The 15,637-nt window shown below is 39.1% G+C and overlaps 1 protein-coding gene across 1 annotated transcript in view; it reads left to right on the top strand.

Annotated features, from left to right (window-relative positions):
* NADK2 (NAD kinase 2, mitochondrial) overlaps positions 1 to 15,637 on the top strand; it is a 30,087-nt gene that overhangs the window by 3,432 nt on the left and 11,018 nt on the right. The window contains exons 2-5 of the mRNA XM_041466123.1: positions 9,351 to 9,439; positions 9,856 to 9,944; positions 11,502 to 11,583; positions 12,885 to 12,968. Of these exons, the coding sequence (XP_041322057.1) occupies positions 9,351 to 9,439; positions 9,856 to 9,944; positions 11,502 to 11,583; positions 12,885 to 12,968 (344 nt within the window). The remainder of the gene's footprint in view (positions 1 to 9,350; positions 9,440 to 9,855; positions 9,945 to 11,501; positions 11,584 to 12,884; positions 12,969 to 15,637) is intronic.

Below are 15,637 nucleotides of genomic sequence, written 5' to 3'. Positions count from 1 at the left end.
TGGCTGACATTTCTAATAAGTCTTTATGGCTGGGCACCTGTAGCTTAAACCCTTCTGTGGCCTTACTTTTGGACACTGAGTTGTATTATACAAACACTATGAAATGTTTCAAAGTCAAAAGCTGCAGGGTCACAATTCCAGAATGCTTTCTCTCTGCACAGAGATAAGAGAGGTAAAGAAGCAGTCCAGACAGCAGAAGAGCAAAACTAATGGTGGAAAGATGGAGCAAGGGCTACTTTTACAGATCTACTAAACCCTCTCTTTGCTTTTAAGAAATTTAAGGGGCTGTTGGATTTCTAAAACTTGCAGTTACCAAGTTATACTAATCTTTCTCCCAAGTCCTTACAAACAGTTTACTTACCAGAAGTGACCTGGCTTACTGGGATTAGCATCTAAATATGACTAGTTACAAAAATGAATGATCCAGTCAACTAATACTGAAGGCTGTTTCATTTTCTGTTTATTTCACTCTCAGTAAATCCATGCAGAGGAACCACTGCTGTTGTCCTTACATAAACTAAGAGAATATAATGCCTCAGTAATAGGTAGAGCATGTTTCCTGACTTGTTTGATTTGATAGTGCAGATGTGATAAGTTGCTGTCTTCTCACAACTGCAAGGTATTTAGGGAAGATGAGCAATTTACCTGTCCAAACACATTTCATATGCTGTTTTAATTATCTCTGAAAGTCTCTTTTCATGTGAAAAGTTATGTTTGTCTTGGTCTTAATTGGAAGGAAGTTGTTCAGTGTGGACTAGAGTTGATATTCTGTTTTGGCTGGCTTATGTGTCTTTATTTGGAGAAGGGAAGGAGAGTAAGCTGGAGGTTTGAAACAAGTTTTGGTTCTTTTGGATGACTGCAACTAATTGCTAGGGATGGTAATCACAGTGATGTGAAGCTCATACAGCTTTATAGAAAACTGGTGTCTGGGTAGGGAAGAGGTAACCTGTTGGCAGGATATTGCCTCCCCTGAATGAGGCCACTGTGAACTTGCTCAGGTGATGTATAGGGCAGCAGCAATATCCTGAGCCGGGCTGGCCAGGAAGGAAGGAAGGAGTGTTGCCCAGCAGGTAGATGAGCTTCAGCTGGGGCTCCTATGTTGTGTGCCAAAACAACCCCTCAGAACTGTGCATGGGGTGTGGGGGGTGTGTGCAGCAGAGCACTATACTCCCATCCTGCTCCTAGTTTAGATGTGTGCAGCATCAGTTGTTGCTAGTCTGTGCAGTAAAGTTTTCGTGTCTCGTAGAAAATTCCATCTTGTGGGAAATGTATTGTTTTACCTTTAACTGGACAGGTGATAGATGTTTGGTTTTAATTACAGAAAAATTATTTGCTATTTTTTATATTAAGTAGTAAAGGATACCCTTTTAGTATTACTTCTAAATTACTTTTCCTAGGTACTAGTATTACAGGCTTGTAACTTTTACTACCACCTGAGGATACGGTTTTGGAAAATATCCAGGTATTTTGTTCTTAGATTTCTGGTTTAGAAGACTGCGCTTCAATACTGATGCCTGTGATCCTCTGAAACACTTATTTATAAAGTGCTACTCACATATTTTCGGAATACTGGGATTTTTGCAAATGCAAAGAAAGCAGCAGAATGGAAAAGCAATATGCACACTTCAAAGTTCAACTGAGTTCTAATTTTAAAATAAAATCTGGTAATTTAGCAGACAACTAAAAAAAACTTGCTTTTCTGAAAACCAGTAAGTATGGGGGCAGTTACCCCTGTGTCTTCTTGTGGATTCACATGTACAGGGTATATTTGAAGGTAGTATCTTTAAATAGAAACTTCCTTAATGAATGAGGTGATACCGTGAAGTTTTTCATTGGTTTGAATTCATTGGTTGAAATCAAACTACCCATCTCTTCTTACATTGTAATGTGAATTTTTTCAGTGGTTGTTCTTTTACAGAGCACATAAAGTGTTTTAAAGCTGTTAGGATTCTACTATTCTCTACCTTAACCTGAAAAGAGGGAGAAGTACTACCTCAGTTTAGTGAATTGAAGCATACAGAATTCAAGACACAGGTTATATTCCACTAGGATTATATAAAGCTAAAGACACAAATAAAATTTTTGAACTAATCCACTGGAAACTGAGATGGGTGTAAATGCTTTTCAAGTTACACAAGCATGGTGTGCATTTGTTTATATTTACCTTTGAAATTTGATATATTTGCGTCAGTATTAAGTCACTGTACTGGCATCTACTTTATTATATTGTTCCCCCTATGTTGTTATTCTAAAAGGGGTCTGGAAAATGATGGAAACAATTAAATGCGATATTTTTTCTGTAAGATTTGTTTTTCCAGTACACCACTCAAATATACTCAGTCACATATAGTAGGGCATTTTAGTGTAATTCTCCTAAATTAATCTTCTGGGACTATATCACCAATCATGCTATGTTTTATACAGCTGAAGAGCTGAGGGCTGCTTCTTGGAAGTGGCTTTAATGGTGGTTTTAAGTACTTCCTTAGTTGTGATTTACAGCATCATGTTGGTGTTGTGCTGAATTAATGAGAATGATTGAATTGCCTGGATTGCACAGGTTTTCTAGAAATCTGTTAGTGAAGAAAGCAGTTTACAGTTATAGCACTGTTTATAGTTAACACAAATTTGCTCTGCCTTAGCCTTTGAATTGCAAACCACTATGTGTATTCTTCAGATGTGGTTAAAATGACAATAATGCTTTAATGTGGTGGATGAACAATTAGAAAACAGTTCATGGCATTTTAACTTTTTTTCATGTATGCATGAAACTCTTGCCCTAAAGCAGCATTTCTGTAAAAATTCAGAAACATAATGTTGCACTTAAGTCAGCTATTACAGAAGTAACGGTTTACAAAAAGCTGCAATATCTATACTTCATAGTCATCATTCTGCAGAAGATTAGTCTACAGCAGCAATTGAAGGCTTGCTGTGATGGTGTAATGAAAGTGGGGGTCTAAATTACTGAAGAAGAAAGTGAGGAAATATAAGGAAAAAATACTCCTAGCTAAAGTAGTCCTCTGGACTTCTGCAGTATGAGGGGTGATGCAGGGGAAACTGGTAGAAACATAGCAAGTAGCCAGGAGCAATATTGGGAAAAATACTGAGCAATTGACAGCAAGTTAGTAAATCAGTCAGTAGTCCTGGTCAGGTAACTCCAGCCTTGCCTTTCTTGTGTGGTAAGTACTGTCTTACTGCATTGATTAACTTAGCGCATTTTTTTAAAAGTAAGTAGTTAGAGCCTGTATAATATGTAATAATCCAGACTGGGAAGGGAGGAGGAATTGGATTTAATGCTATGACTTGCAGCTCAACCGTAGTTTGTATTGGAAAACTTGATTCATGTTCAAGGGCTTATGGGAAACTTAAACCTGAGCCTTGGTACTTCTGATCCACAGTAGGAGCTTGTTTCAGGAGCCTGATTGGTTTCTCTGATGCTTTAGTTAAAGTAAATACTCATTATTAAAGCCTTCCTGTGAACAGTGCCTTTATGGGTTGAATTTTTTAGCTAATAAATTATCAGAAGCCAGTGCATTTGAAGTTCACTGAGACTGGTTGTAAGGTTCACTTTAGAGGGCGTTTCAGAGCACTTGTGCAAGTCTGAATGAGCTGGACTGCAGGCCCTTAAAGGAGCTGGATGTCCCAAAATGGGTTAATTCCAGGCTGGAGTAGGGGAAAGAGCTTCCTCTAGTTGAGCAGTGTCCGAAACAACTTGAGATGAACTGACTGTATCCCCCATGCTCATGTCCCTGTTCTGCTGAGGAGGGGAGAGCTGGGACAAATGGAGGGAAGGTGTTTTTAAGATCTGTTTTACTTCTCATTATCCTGCCCTGATTTTGATTCATAATTAATTCAGTTAATTTCCAAAAGCTGAGTCTGTTTAGTCTGTGATGGTAGCTGGTGATTAATCTTTCCCTGTCTTAATCTCAATTTGTGAGCCTTTCCTTTATTTTCTCTTTTCCATCTCATTGTAAAGGGCTGTGATAAGAGCAGCTTTGGTGGGCACCTGGCATCCAGGCAGTCAGGGTCAACCTGCCCCATTAAGTCAGTGATTTATCAAACGTTATTATTCAATAAGTCTGGAATTTTTCAAGAAATACTTAAATTTTACTAGGTTTTTTTTTTTTTTTTTTTTTTAAATATGGTTGCCTTATTGTCTTGAGTCATCATCTATAGCCAAACCATGAGATCTGACCATGCATTTACTATTTCTAGTGCAAGAACAATTAGATCACATTTCCTCTTTTAAGAAGTCAGGCAACTTCTGTGAAAAGAGGAATATTAAAGATCTCTCTGAGCCTGTCTTCACAGGAGAGGTTCTCCAGCCCTCTGATCATCTTTGTTTTTCTCCTCTGTACTCCAGCAGGTCCCTGTCCCTCCTGTGCTGGGAGCCCAGCTCTGGATGCAGTGCTCCAGGTGGGTCTCAGCAGAGCAGAGGGGCAGAATCCCCTCCCTGCCCTGCTGCCCACGGGGCTCTGGATGCAGCCTGAGGTGTTGTTCTGGGCTGTGAGCTCACATTGCTGAGCCATGTCCAGCTGTTAATTCACCGGCACCTAGTCCTTCTCCATGGCTGGTCTCAATCCCTTCAGCCCACAGCCAGTATTGGTATTGCCCCAACCCGCGTGCAGCCCCTTGCCTTGTTGAATTTTATGAGGTTTATACAGACCCAGCCCTCAAGCCTGTCACGGTCCCATGGTTGACACCTCCACCCTCCGTATCAACTGCACCATGTCTGGTGTTGTCAGCAAATGTGCTGTCACGGGTGTGAATACAACAATTGAAGCTCACAAATGGTGCTTGTTTTCTGCTATAAATTGAGGGTAGGTGCGGTGTCCTGTGCTTACTGTGAAAGTTAGTGTCATGTCCAAACCTGGGTGTCTATTGTGCACAACCATGAAATTCAGCTCCCCCATCAGTTCCAGCTGATGGCTGGTAAAAACAGTAACAATTTGGTGTTGTGGTTCAAGCTTGCTGTGCCTTGCCTTAGGAGACCCTTTTCTGTGGAACACTTGAAATCTGTCTCCAAGGTACAGATTCCTGTTCGGCAAGTTCTGCTAAGGTTAGCTTCTCAGTTTCTTTATCTGTTTTGGTGTTGGCATTTTATTATCTAAGATTTGGAAGCTGAACCATGTACTTGTATGTGGATTATTTTAACATTTTGAAATAGAGAACCGTAGTATTTCTTTAGAGCTCCTAAGAAATCCAGAAGTTTAGTGTATGCCTGACCTGTGAAGAAAACTGCATTTGTTTTTAGTGTGACACTAGAACATATGGTAATTACTTGCCTGTAGGTTGACAGTCTTTGATAATTAAGGAAGTTTTGAATGAAAGTCAAGTTTAGTCAGGAATGCTGAGAGATGGCTTGAAACATGTCCTATATTCAAAGCTGTTCTAGTTCTAACCTTAATGTATTGAGAAAAATATTTTTTCTATAAGTCTGTCAAAATCTTGTTTCTTTTAAGCAGAGCAAAACTGAATACTAACTTTGTCTATACTTGGGACACATGGTTAAATCTCAAGAGACAATTTCTGAAAATACAGGACTTAAAGAGCCATACTCTGCTTAGAAACAGATTGTTATGTTAGTGCTCATTGTATTTTTGTCTTGAGTTTAAAATTCAGATTTTTTCTATTCAGCTGTTGATCTCTAAATCCGTTTCTATTGTTTGGTGCTTCTTTCTGTAGAAATTAGGTAGATTGTAAAGCAGGGATCTGTTCTTGTTTTCCAGCTGGGGTACATGTGTGGGCAAGTTCATTGTGGAAATTTGAGAGAATAATTGTTTCTAGATCTATGCTTTTTGTTGTTATGGGTTTTATTTTATTTTTTTTTCCCTTTTTTTTTCTTCTTTCTAGTCAGACATTTAGTTTTAACTCCTCAGTGACCAACAGTTGTAAAACAAGTGATTGGTATTAACTCCACCCTGGTGCACTTTAAGACTGCATGAAGGTTAGTGCTGTAAATTAAGCATGTAATGCTAGTAATGAGAATATATATGCATTCATATAAGGCCAAAGTACATCTGAAAAGTTCCATTTAATCTTACTGGACAAGTCTGGGGGAGGCCCACAAAGATGATCTTGGGACTGGAGCATCTCTCCTGTGAGGACAAGACAGTTTGAGCTGTTCAGCCTCAGGAAGAGAAGGCTCTAAGGAGAGCTTATAGCATCTCCTAGTACCTGAAGGGACTCCACAGGAAAGCTGAAGAAGGACTTTTTGTCAGAGAGTGTATTGATAGGGAATGGCTTTAAGCTGAAATAGGGAAGATGCAGCTTAGCTGTTAGGAAGAAGTTCTTTACTGTGAAGGTGGTGAGGCTCAGGCACAGGTTGCCCAGAGAACTTGTGAATGCACCATCCATCAAAGTGTCCAAGTTCAGATCGGATGATGCTCTAAGGAGCCTGGTCTAGTGAAAGGTGTCCCTGTCTAGAGCAGGATAGCCGGAGCTAGATGATCTTTATGGTTCCTTCCAACCCAAATCACTTTTTGCTTCTTCTAGGATGAGGTGCAGGAGGTGCTCAGTTGACAAATTCACTCCAGACGATATCCATGTTACTGTATTGAGAGAACATACTCGTTTATTCTAATGCTTAATGAGCAATGCCAGTAGGACTCAGCTATGGCTTTTTCCATTTTCTAAATCAAGAATCATAATCCACATAGGTAGACAACAGTGGGTATTCTGATGTCACTTGGCTTTGTGTTGCCTTCTGTATTTGTGTCTAGAGGAGATCTACACATTCAATGCCTGTTCTACAGTGCTGCTGAAATGGTTCATCCAGTTGTCAGAATACTGATAGTTTATTTGCTGAGCAACCTCTTCTGTTTTCTGAAGCTGTTGATGAAATAATTCAACTCAGCTATGGCAAATATAAGTTACAGAACAGACTCTGTTCCATAGCAATGGCACTACCCATACCTCTCCTTCCTGGTGATGCCAGGGAAAAGCTAGCTATTGGCTTACCACTGATGTTGATGGCTCAAAAACCTGCAAATGATCACACAGAGGATATTACATTGTTATTGTTCAGAGATAAAAGCTCTCTTCCATCAAGTTGAAAGATAGCATGCTGACAAATCAGCCAAATAAATGAGGTACATAAAATTGCAAGATGGAGTTTATGGTTTCTATTTTGTGCAGAACTAACAGCAGCCTGAAAAAAGTGTGCTGTCACAGCAGTCTGCTTGTCAGGTGTTTGTTTCATTTGCAGATACTTGTAGAGGAACCCTGATTTTAGTAATGGTGTTTTTTGGAAATCGTTTGATTGTAGATTTCTTGTTCTTGTCATAAGGCAAGATGAATTTGTGCTTTGAATGTGCAATTGAAAATTATTCTAGCAAATTAGACCTATGCTGCTCAGCAGCAGATGTCTATGGGAGGCAAATACCTCCTTTTTTCCTTTCTACCTTTTCCTTTCACCTCCACGTGGATGATGGGAGGCTGTCAGCAGACCTGGCCATGGGCTGTTCTGTAACAAGCATAGCCCTGTGTAATCTTTCACTCCCCGGAGCCCACGGGGCATCGTTCAAGTTCACAGCGTAACACCGTGGACTCTGCAAGACCAAGAGGTGTCCGGGGTGCACAGGCATTGTAGCTCAGGAGTAGAAACAAAGGGTTTAAGCATGTGAGGCAATTAATGAGACATAGCACATTGTATCCCAGTAAACCAATGCAAGCAAGCTTTGAAAGAACCTGTAATATTTATCTGGATGTTTTCTGATTGTCCACATACCTGTGTCTGTGTGTGATCATGCATAGCTGGCAGGCAGCTGCTCCCACTGCTGTTGATACATCCAGGCAGCCTGTGAGTCTCTGCTGGAAGTGGTTTCCTGATCCCAGTTCTAAGACCACCTGAAGATTTTGTTCCTGCAAGTTAATTGTAAATACACTGAATGGAACAGCAGTGCAGTTCCAGAGCAGCCAATTACATTCTTGTCTGTAACTACTTTGGTGCTAAGTCTGTCTTGCATGCTTAGCTCATGGTTGGATTTCTTGATGAATTGGTGTCAGATGAATAAAGATTTCATTTCCTGGGTATTGGACTGTGGTTGACTTCAACTGTCATATCCTGACAGCCCTCTCCCCTTCTCTCTGGAGTTGAGAAGTCTATGAAAATGGGATTAGACAAGGCTGTCTGGCACCACTTTCTCTTGGAATGGTGTAAAACTTTGAATAAAGGCACTTGAATAAATTGCTGGAAGTAGCTGTTTAGAGCTTCTGGCACAGATGAATTCCTGTGGACAAACTCTAGGAGAAGTTCTGTTTCTCTGCTGATAAATTGGTTTTAACTGTTCAGGGAAAAGAAAGCAGTGACAGTATAACTGCAGATTAATTCCGGCTAGAAGGAGCATCAGGAGCCTGCTGCACAAAGCAGGATCACTTTCACTATGAATGTATTTATAGACTTCTTTTGCTTAACATCCTTTGCACCCTCTTTCTTTCACTTTCTTTATCTCCATGTGCAGACATATTTGGCAGTATCAGCCCCAGATGAGGCCCCCCCCTTGCTAAATAAGATAAGGAACATATGGTGACTGAATTGCTTGCACAAAAACTTGTTGCAAAAGTAATCTGCAGCAAGTCAGTAATCTCACCTGCCTGCTTATGACTGTGTCTGTATAAACTGCAAAATGTTTCTGTGGTCTGAAGAGTGTGTTGAGATTAATTAAGTATTCAAATTTTCCAGTTTCCAGGAAGGATGAGACTAGAATGCACCTACACAGTTTGTCTTGTTATGGTTATCGGCTTGTTTGACAAACGTGGTGTAAAATCCAGGGAACAGTATCAAAGGTATTAGGTAGATTGTCCTTAAGCTTTTTTTGATGCAGATTAAATGTCACCTTTGTGAGCACTTGGCAGTCTTCCATTTTAGCTCAAATACAATTTGAAGGGTAATGCTGGGGGTGTTTCAGGCTCTGTTTCCTTAATTGTCGTTCCTGTTGGTTGTTTTTGTTGTCTGTCTTCTCTACAGCACAATTTTGAGCTAACTGGGTGTTTCAGCACATGGCAGAAGTATAGTTAGTGTAACTGTGGATTCACATAGACTTTAAATCAGTTGGCAGATTCAGGAGGTGCAAAGTGCCTGAAGTTGCATGGAAGTCAATGTAGTATGCTTGTTTGCATATTTGTGTAGTCTGTAATTCCTGACTGCTGTGGCCATTTGATTTGCTTAATGAACTTAATGAACTAGTCAATATAACCTGACTGCTGTGTATATAGAAATGTAATTAATGGAAGGCTTATAAGAATGTATCTCTGCTGAGAGAAAATAACATGCTTTTTTTATAGCTTCTATTTGCGTTGCTCAAGAGCACTTACTGTACTTAACTTCCACAAATACTATTTGTGTCTTACAGCTTGCCTTGAAGGGATCTAACTATGCTGGTCTGCTGGAACGGCATCGCATTCATACAAAAAACGTGGAGCATGTTGTGGACAGCTTACGGTAAGAATGTGTGGATGTTGAAGATTTCAGACACAGTGCAAATATCTGTGGATTGTATGAAACAAAAGGAAGAGCCTTGTGTTACAAATGCTAATAAAATAGGAAAATACTAAATAATAAAATAAATAAAATAATTTATACTAAATAATAAAATAAAATAATAAAATACTGAAAAGAGAGGGGTGCAGATGAACAGTCATTCCTGAAAGAGCTGTCATGTGAACTGCCTCAGATCAGTTGACTAGCATGTTCTATTATATCATGAAAATCAACAAGAAAGTGGTATAAGATTTGTGTGTCAAGTGTTTTTAAGCCAAATATGACTGCAATTACTCCTTGGCTGCATGACAGCTTTTTGGAAGGCTGTGACAAGGAACAATACAAAACGGAATTCAGACTTTTTCTGAACTTTACAGGAACGAAAGGATAGAAGTTCGTCTTGTTAAGCGTCGAGAGTATAATGAAGAGACAGTTCGGTGGGCAGATGCTGTTATATCAGCAGGAGGTATGACTTTATGGAAGGGAAGTATTTGTTTCAGTATGTTTTTGTAGATATGTTTCACAAAAATACTTGACAGTGTTTGAAGCAACTGGAAATAATGCACATTCTGAAAACAAATTGCTATCTAATTGTCAGAAAATCTGACAAAAAGCAGTGGTTATGACCATCTTGTCGCTTCTAGTATCTAAAATTGTAGTCCATGGAAGTGAATCCCAGTGCATGGCCACTTGAAAAGTTTTTCATGTGTGAAACAATACAAACTGTGGAATTTACTATAGTTATCAACTAAAAGGGATAAAATTCTTGATGTCATGTAGTTTTATGTAACTCTAAAACCTACTTGTTGTTTTTTTTTGGGATGTGAGGTGTAGACTAACAAACTACCTCGTGGTCCCCTTGCTCAAACTGTCTTTCTTGCTTTCACACTTAATCCAGTGACTGGCGTATCAAGTTGGATGGTACAGGTAAAAAGTCTGCAGCTTCTGAGCATCTTGTGCCACTGATCAGTGTTTTCCAGATGAACCAACAGAGCAATTAACCTGATTGTTTATCTTTAATATTGGATTGCAGCAATTCATTCAGTGTTATTTTTTGGGATATGCTGCAAATACAGCATTGTGTTGCTGGGCTCTGACACACTGTTCACTCATCTGTGGCAAACAGGCTTGACCACAGTTTTCTCTCTTCCCACTAGTCCAGTTTGCCCTTAGGTACTGATTACCATGAATAATGGGTAGAAAGGTTTATTCCTGGAGCATCCTATCACACTCTTGTAGATTTCAAAGAACTTCACCAAAGTGCCAGTTTGTCTTTGGCAAAATTTTTCATGGTTGAGGCAAGCAGCTGGGAAGTAATACATCATCTGAGGTTTTCAGAGCTTTGTGTCTGTGTGCTGTTCAGAGCTTATATCTTCTTGCAAAGGCTGAATGAGGTTATAGTGTTCTTTGTGTTTAACAGACAGGAAAAAATCCAATACCAATATCTGGAGAAACCAGCACATTTAAAGATTTCTACTTTAAAGAAAGATTTTTTAAAGATTTCTACTTCTGAGATTTCTACTTACCCAGGATATCTTTTCCAAGTGGCCTATTTGGGGCCAAATAAAACCTTTAAATTGTCTTAGGAAGACAACTGGAGTGAAGCTGAAGTCATTGTTTTTGTGTGACTCACAGTAACATTCGGTTTTGTTTCCTGTCCCCTGTGGCTTTGTTTAGCAATACTTTCTAAATTTACTTTTGCTAAAAAATTTCTCTTATCTGCTGGTAAATGTACAGAAAGTCCCATAAATCTCTTTTAAAGCTTGCTTCTGCCATGTTCAATTGCCTGGGCATGTATAGCTGTCAGATAAGTTGTACTTTTTCCAGTCATGTTTGCTATCTCAAATTCAGTTGTCACTACTCTTATTTGATAAGGTGTCAGTAGTTTTGTCCCATTGTATTTTTGTCCAGCTTGCCTGATTTGTTGTTGATATAAATGCACATAACGCTAATGCTGGAGTACATTCCATTTTGGGTACTAGAATGTGAAGTGAAACTAACTTTTGATCTGTTTTCTTTGTAGGTGATGGTACAATGTTGTTGGCAGCCAGTAAGGTTTTTGATAAATTTAAACCAGTCATCGGAATAAATACTGATCCTGAAAGGTAAAAACATATTTGGGAAAGCAATGTTTTATTTAATATTAGGCACACTGTGCATATGTTTTTGTGGTACATGAGGCATATCTGTAGCATTTAGCAGCATAAATGTCTGTTTTAGTGGGTTGTAGATACCAAGGGAATCTCTTATTTTTTTAGAGAAGTTTGCACAGGGAGTTGTCCTGTCTCGTCTTAGAGGACATTAAGTAATATTGGACAAGCATGCCTGTGTTACGGTGCCACAGATGTTCTCACATACCAGTGTAACAGCACTTGCAGCTAGTTAACTTCCAGTAGTTTGAGGTTAGAGATGGCAATACAGAACTTAGGAAGAAGGACTTGGTAAAAGCAGCTAAGTGTGATGCCTGAACACACAGAACCTTAATTTTTTTGTGAAGAAGGTGGATCCAGTAGAGTCTCAGATGAAGTTTACTGTTGTTTCTTAATGTAAACCATAATATAGCTCAGAACACTCCTGAACCAATTGTTGGCACTTAGCTGTCCTATTATAAACTCTGCACAAGCTGCACCCACCTGCTCACATCAATCTTACAGCTCAGTAGATGCAGTGTGTTAGTATTGCTTGGTTGGTATAACCTTCAAATGGATTGCAAGTGAAACTCAGAATTTACCAAGGCTCTGCTGGCTGAGAAGTCCAGATTGAGATTTCTGCTTGTGATATTTCTGCTTTTTTTTTTTGTTATTGACAGTTAATTTGTTCCTAGTACATAAAGTGGTGGTCAAAAGGTTTAATTCCTTTAATACCTTCTCTTCCAAAACTTCTCAAATGCTCTGAGTAGCTATTGTGCATTATCAAGCCTGACTAGTGGGGTTTAAATGACAAGTGCCTTCAAATAGTCACATATTACTCATGAAAGGGAGCAGGGTTTAGTCTTCTAGTTTTGACATGAGATTCTTTACATCTTAGGCTTATTGCTTAGCTGTTCATGTTGCTAACTTGTGTGTAAGTGGAGAAAGATTTTTTTTTTTCCTCACCTGCCACGTTTAATAAGCTTAAATTGCTTGCCTAGAATGGTGACAGGAACTATACTCCTGCAGGATTATTAGCTGAACAGACAGTTTTTACGGGAATGTGGGAGAAACAGCCTGTCTCAGACACACAGACTCCAGGAGCTGAGAGCAGTGTATTGTTGCTGATGTGGTACTATGCAAGAACAGTAGAGTCCTAAAGGTCTCAGAAGTGTAGCTTTGCTAGATGCAACACATAGGGAGACTTGTTTTGTTTTCCAAAGGTACCAAATCTGAACAATAATACTATAATTTTCATTGTCATTTTTGGCTACCAGATCAGAAGGTCACCTGTGCTTGCCTGTGAGATACACGCATTCATTTCCTGAAGCACTACAGAAGCTTTATCGTGGTGAGTTCAGGTAGGATTCACTGATCTTTGGTTTTCAAAAACATAGAGGGGTTAAGAAGCACCTAATCATGTGCAATTCCTAAGAAGTAGCTGAAGCTTAGTAAAATCTTAATGGCTCAAATTGTGAATTCTGTGTAGATATTTATAATGTTGAAAAATGAGTTTTTTGGTCAAGAGTGAGACTGGCATACAAATGATAAAACTGACTGCCAGTTCCAGAAAAAAAGTCTTCTGGGATGACCTGCAATAATTGATTTTCACTTCTGACTTAGCAAATTCGTAAATGAGGAACTGCATTCTTGTGAGGGGTATATTGGTTTATGTATTTTAGGAATGTCCTGGTTCAGAGCAAATTTTGGAGGAAATTTTTGAAGTGAAAGCTTCCCCTCAAGCTGCCCCTCCCCCAGCTGGTTTGAAAATAAAAATCTCTTTCAAGAAAAGTGGAAAAAAACTGTTCATTTAACAAGCAAAGTACTCACAAACATTCACAAACATGAAAAAATGAACAGTATTAAACAATGGAGCCTGCCGCTGTTCTGAAGAGATGGCAGATTCAGACACAGCCCGTGTCATGGGCTGTAGCTCGGCTCACTCAGTCTCCTGTCCGACCCTGTGGCGCTGGAATGCCGCGTTCCAGCCCTGATGGGCCACAGGTGTGAGCTCCCTGTGCCATTCTGGGCTTTCAGTCCTGAGCAGAGCTGATCAGAAAAAGAAACGCCACAGTCCGGGGAACTTCACTGCCTAAGCCAGCTAAAAACTGACTAAAAGCAAAGGAGAGCTCTGTCCCACTGTCTGTCCGTGCTGCAGACAATGCAGTCCATGAGCAGGAATGCAGCAGAGTGAGTGCAGTGTCTGATAACAAACTCTGCACTTCTTCTCTCCTCCCCTCTGCTCTCGGAACTGTCTTAGAGGTGCGGAACTTAATATCCAGCAGAACTGAACAGAAAATTTGGGATACAAGCATCATAAGGACTCAAAAACATGTAGTACAGTGAATGCCATAAGAACAGAAGCTAATGAAACACATACAGTTAGGAAATGGTCAGTGTGTTGCATCTGGGGTTTTGGTGATTGAGATAGAGTGGCTTAAATTTTGCTGACAAATTAGTGTAAGGCAAACATTTCTTCATGCTGAATATAGCTTGATGCTTCCAGTACTTGATATTTTTAAAATAGAATAATCTCACTTGATTTAAAAAAAAACAAGCTGAATTTTAAAGGACAGACTAGAGAAGAGTTTTTAATAATTACTTATGAAGAGACACTGTTCTGTAGTATAACTTTACAGAATATTTTTGTGATGACAAGCTATCAAACAGAAATCAGTCACTTGTGAAAGTATATAGCAATTGATTTTTGTTATACTTCTAGCATATTAAGTTTGTAACTTGAAGTGTAACTGCCATACAATAGTTCTGAAATTGAATTAATACAATTGCCAGAATAAATAACTGAAGGAGTTTCAATATGTATTTCTAAAGGAGCAGGTGCTTTCTACTCACATATTCTAAGATTTAGAAAACAGAAGCTTTTTAGTCCCCGTCATTCTAATTTGCTTAAGTAAAACTCATAGTGCTTTTTCAGATAACCTCCCTTGACATTTGGCAATTTTGATGTTTTGTTGGAAACAAAGCTATACTTTTGTTGCTGACACTCCTGTTACTGCTCATTATGGAGCTGAAACCTCGCCAGAGCCAAGCAGAAAGGATTTCTCTAATTATGTTTCTGAAATAATAGGAGACAATAAATTAATAAATAGGAGATAATAAAATAATTTATTCTTAAGCAAGCATATGGGCAGGTATTTCATTTGAGAGTTCTTAGATTTGTTTGGCCCGAAGCAAACTTTGGAATAGGTGGGTATCTGAATCCTTGCCTGGAAGGGCTTCTGGTATCTTGGAGTTGTAGTGGATGGTGAATTGCTAGAAAGGACAAACTATATCACACTGTCCACGCTTTTTATCTTGGTGGTCAGTGCTGTAGCAGGTGCTCAGAATAGGGATGGTACAGTCCCATTTTCTACTTTTGTGGGGGATGTGACATGTTCTAGCCAGGACCATTCTAGTATAGTGATACTCACTGCATGCTTTCTGCGTGACTACCTAAAGTCATACTTGGAATTTAAGGGCAGATAGGATGTGTAAAAGAGGCTCTGTAAAGATGACTAGAGGAAAAACTAGCAATGTAGTCATATAAAGTGTAAGCTTCTTGTAATTTTATGAAAAACTGGTTAATGTCACCTGGATATCAACAGTAAGAACAGGGAAGAGATTTGCTCATAACACTCTCTTGTGATTTGCTTTCTTAGTCAAAACTATTGCTATTTTGTTTTATGAAATATCTTAGGTTGTAAGAGGAAAAGGAATTTATATCTCTAAGGAAAAATAAAAAAATTGGAATGTTGTAACATGGGTTTTATATCCTTCTCTTGCTTCAAATGAATTCCTCTTAAGCACCCTAAATTCCTGGGCCAGGAGGGATTGTTAAAAGAGAAGATACGTGGGGCCTTTATATATAAAGGGGTGCATAGAGCTGCTTTTCTGAACATGTCAAATACAAACAAAAGGTGTCAAAATACAGTATGTATTTTTGTGTAAATTCTTGAGAGGTCTTTATTCTTAAAAGCATTGTATCAGTCATTCATTCACATATTAGAATCACATGCCTCAAGAAGAGAGC

The sequence above is a fragment of the Pyrgilauda ruficollis genome, unplaced genomic scaffold (assembly GCF_017590135.1).
Source record: "Pyrgilauda ruficollis isolate IOZ18807 unplaced genomic scaffold, ASM1759013v1 scaffold199, whole genome shotgun sequence".
Classification (NCBI taxonomy): Eukaryota; Metazoa; Chordata; class Aves; order Passeriformes; family Passeridae; genus Pyrgilauda; species Pyrgilauda ruficollis.
The sequence above is the reverse complement of the archived record's forward strand: the minus strand, read 5'-3'. Positions and strand labels throughout refer to the sequence as shown.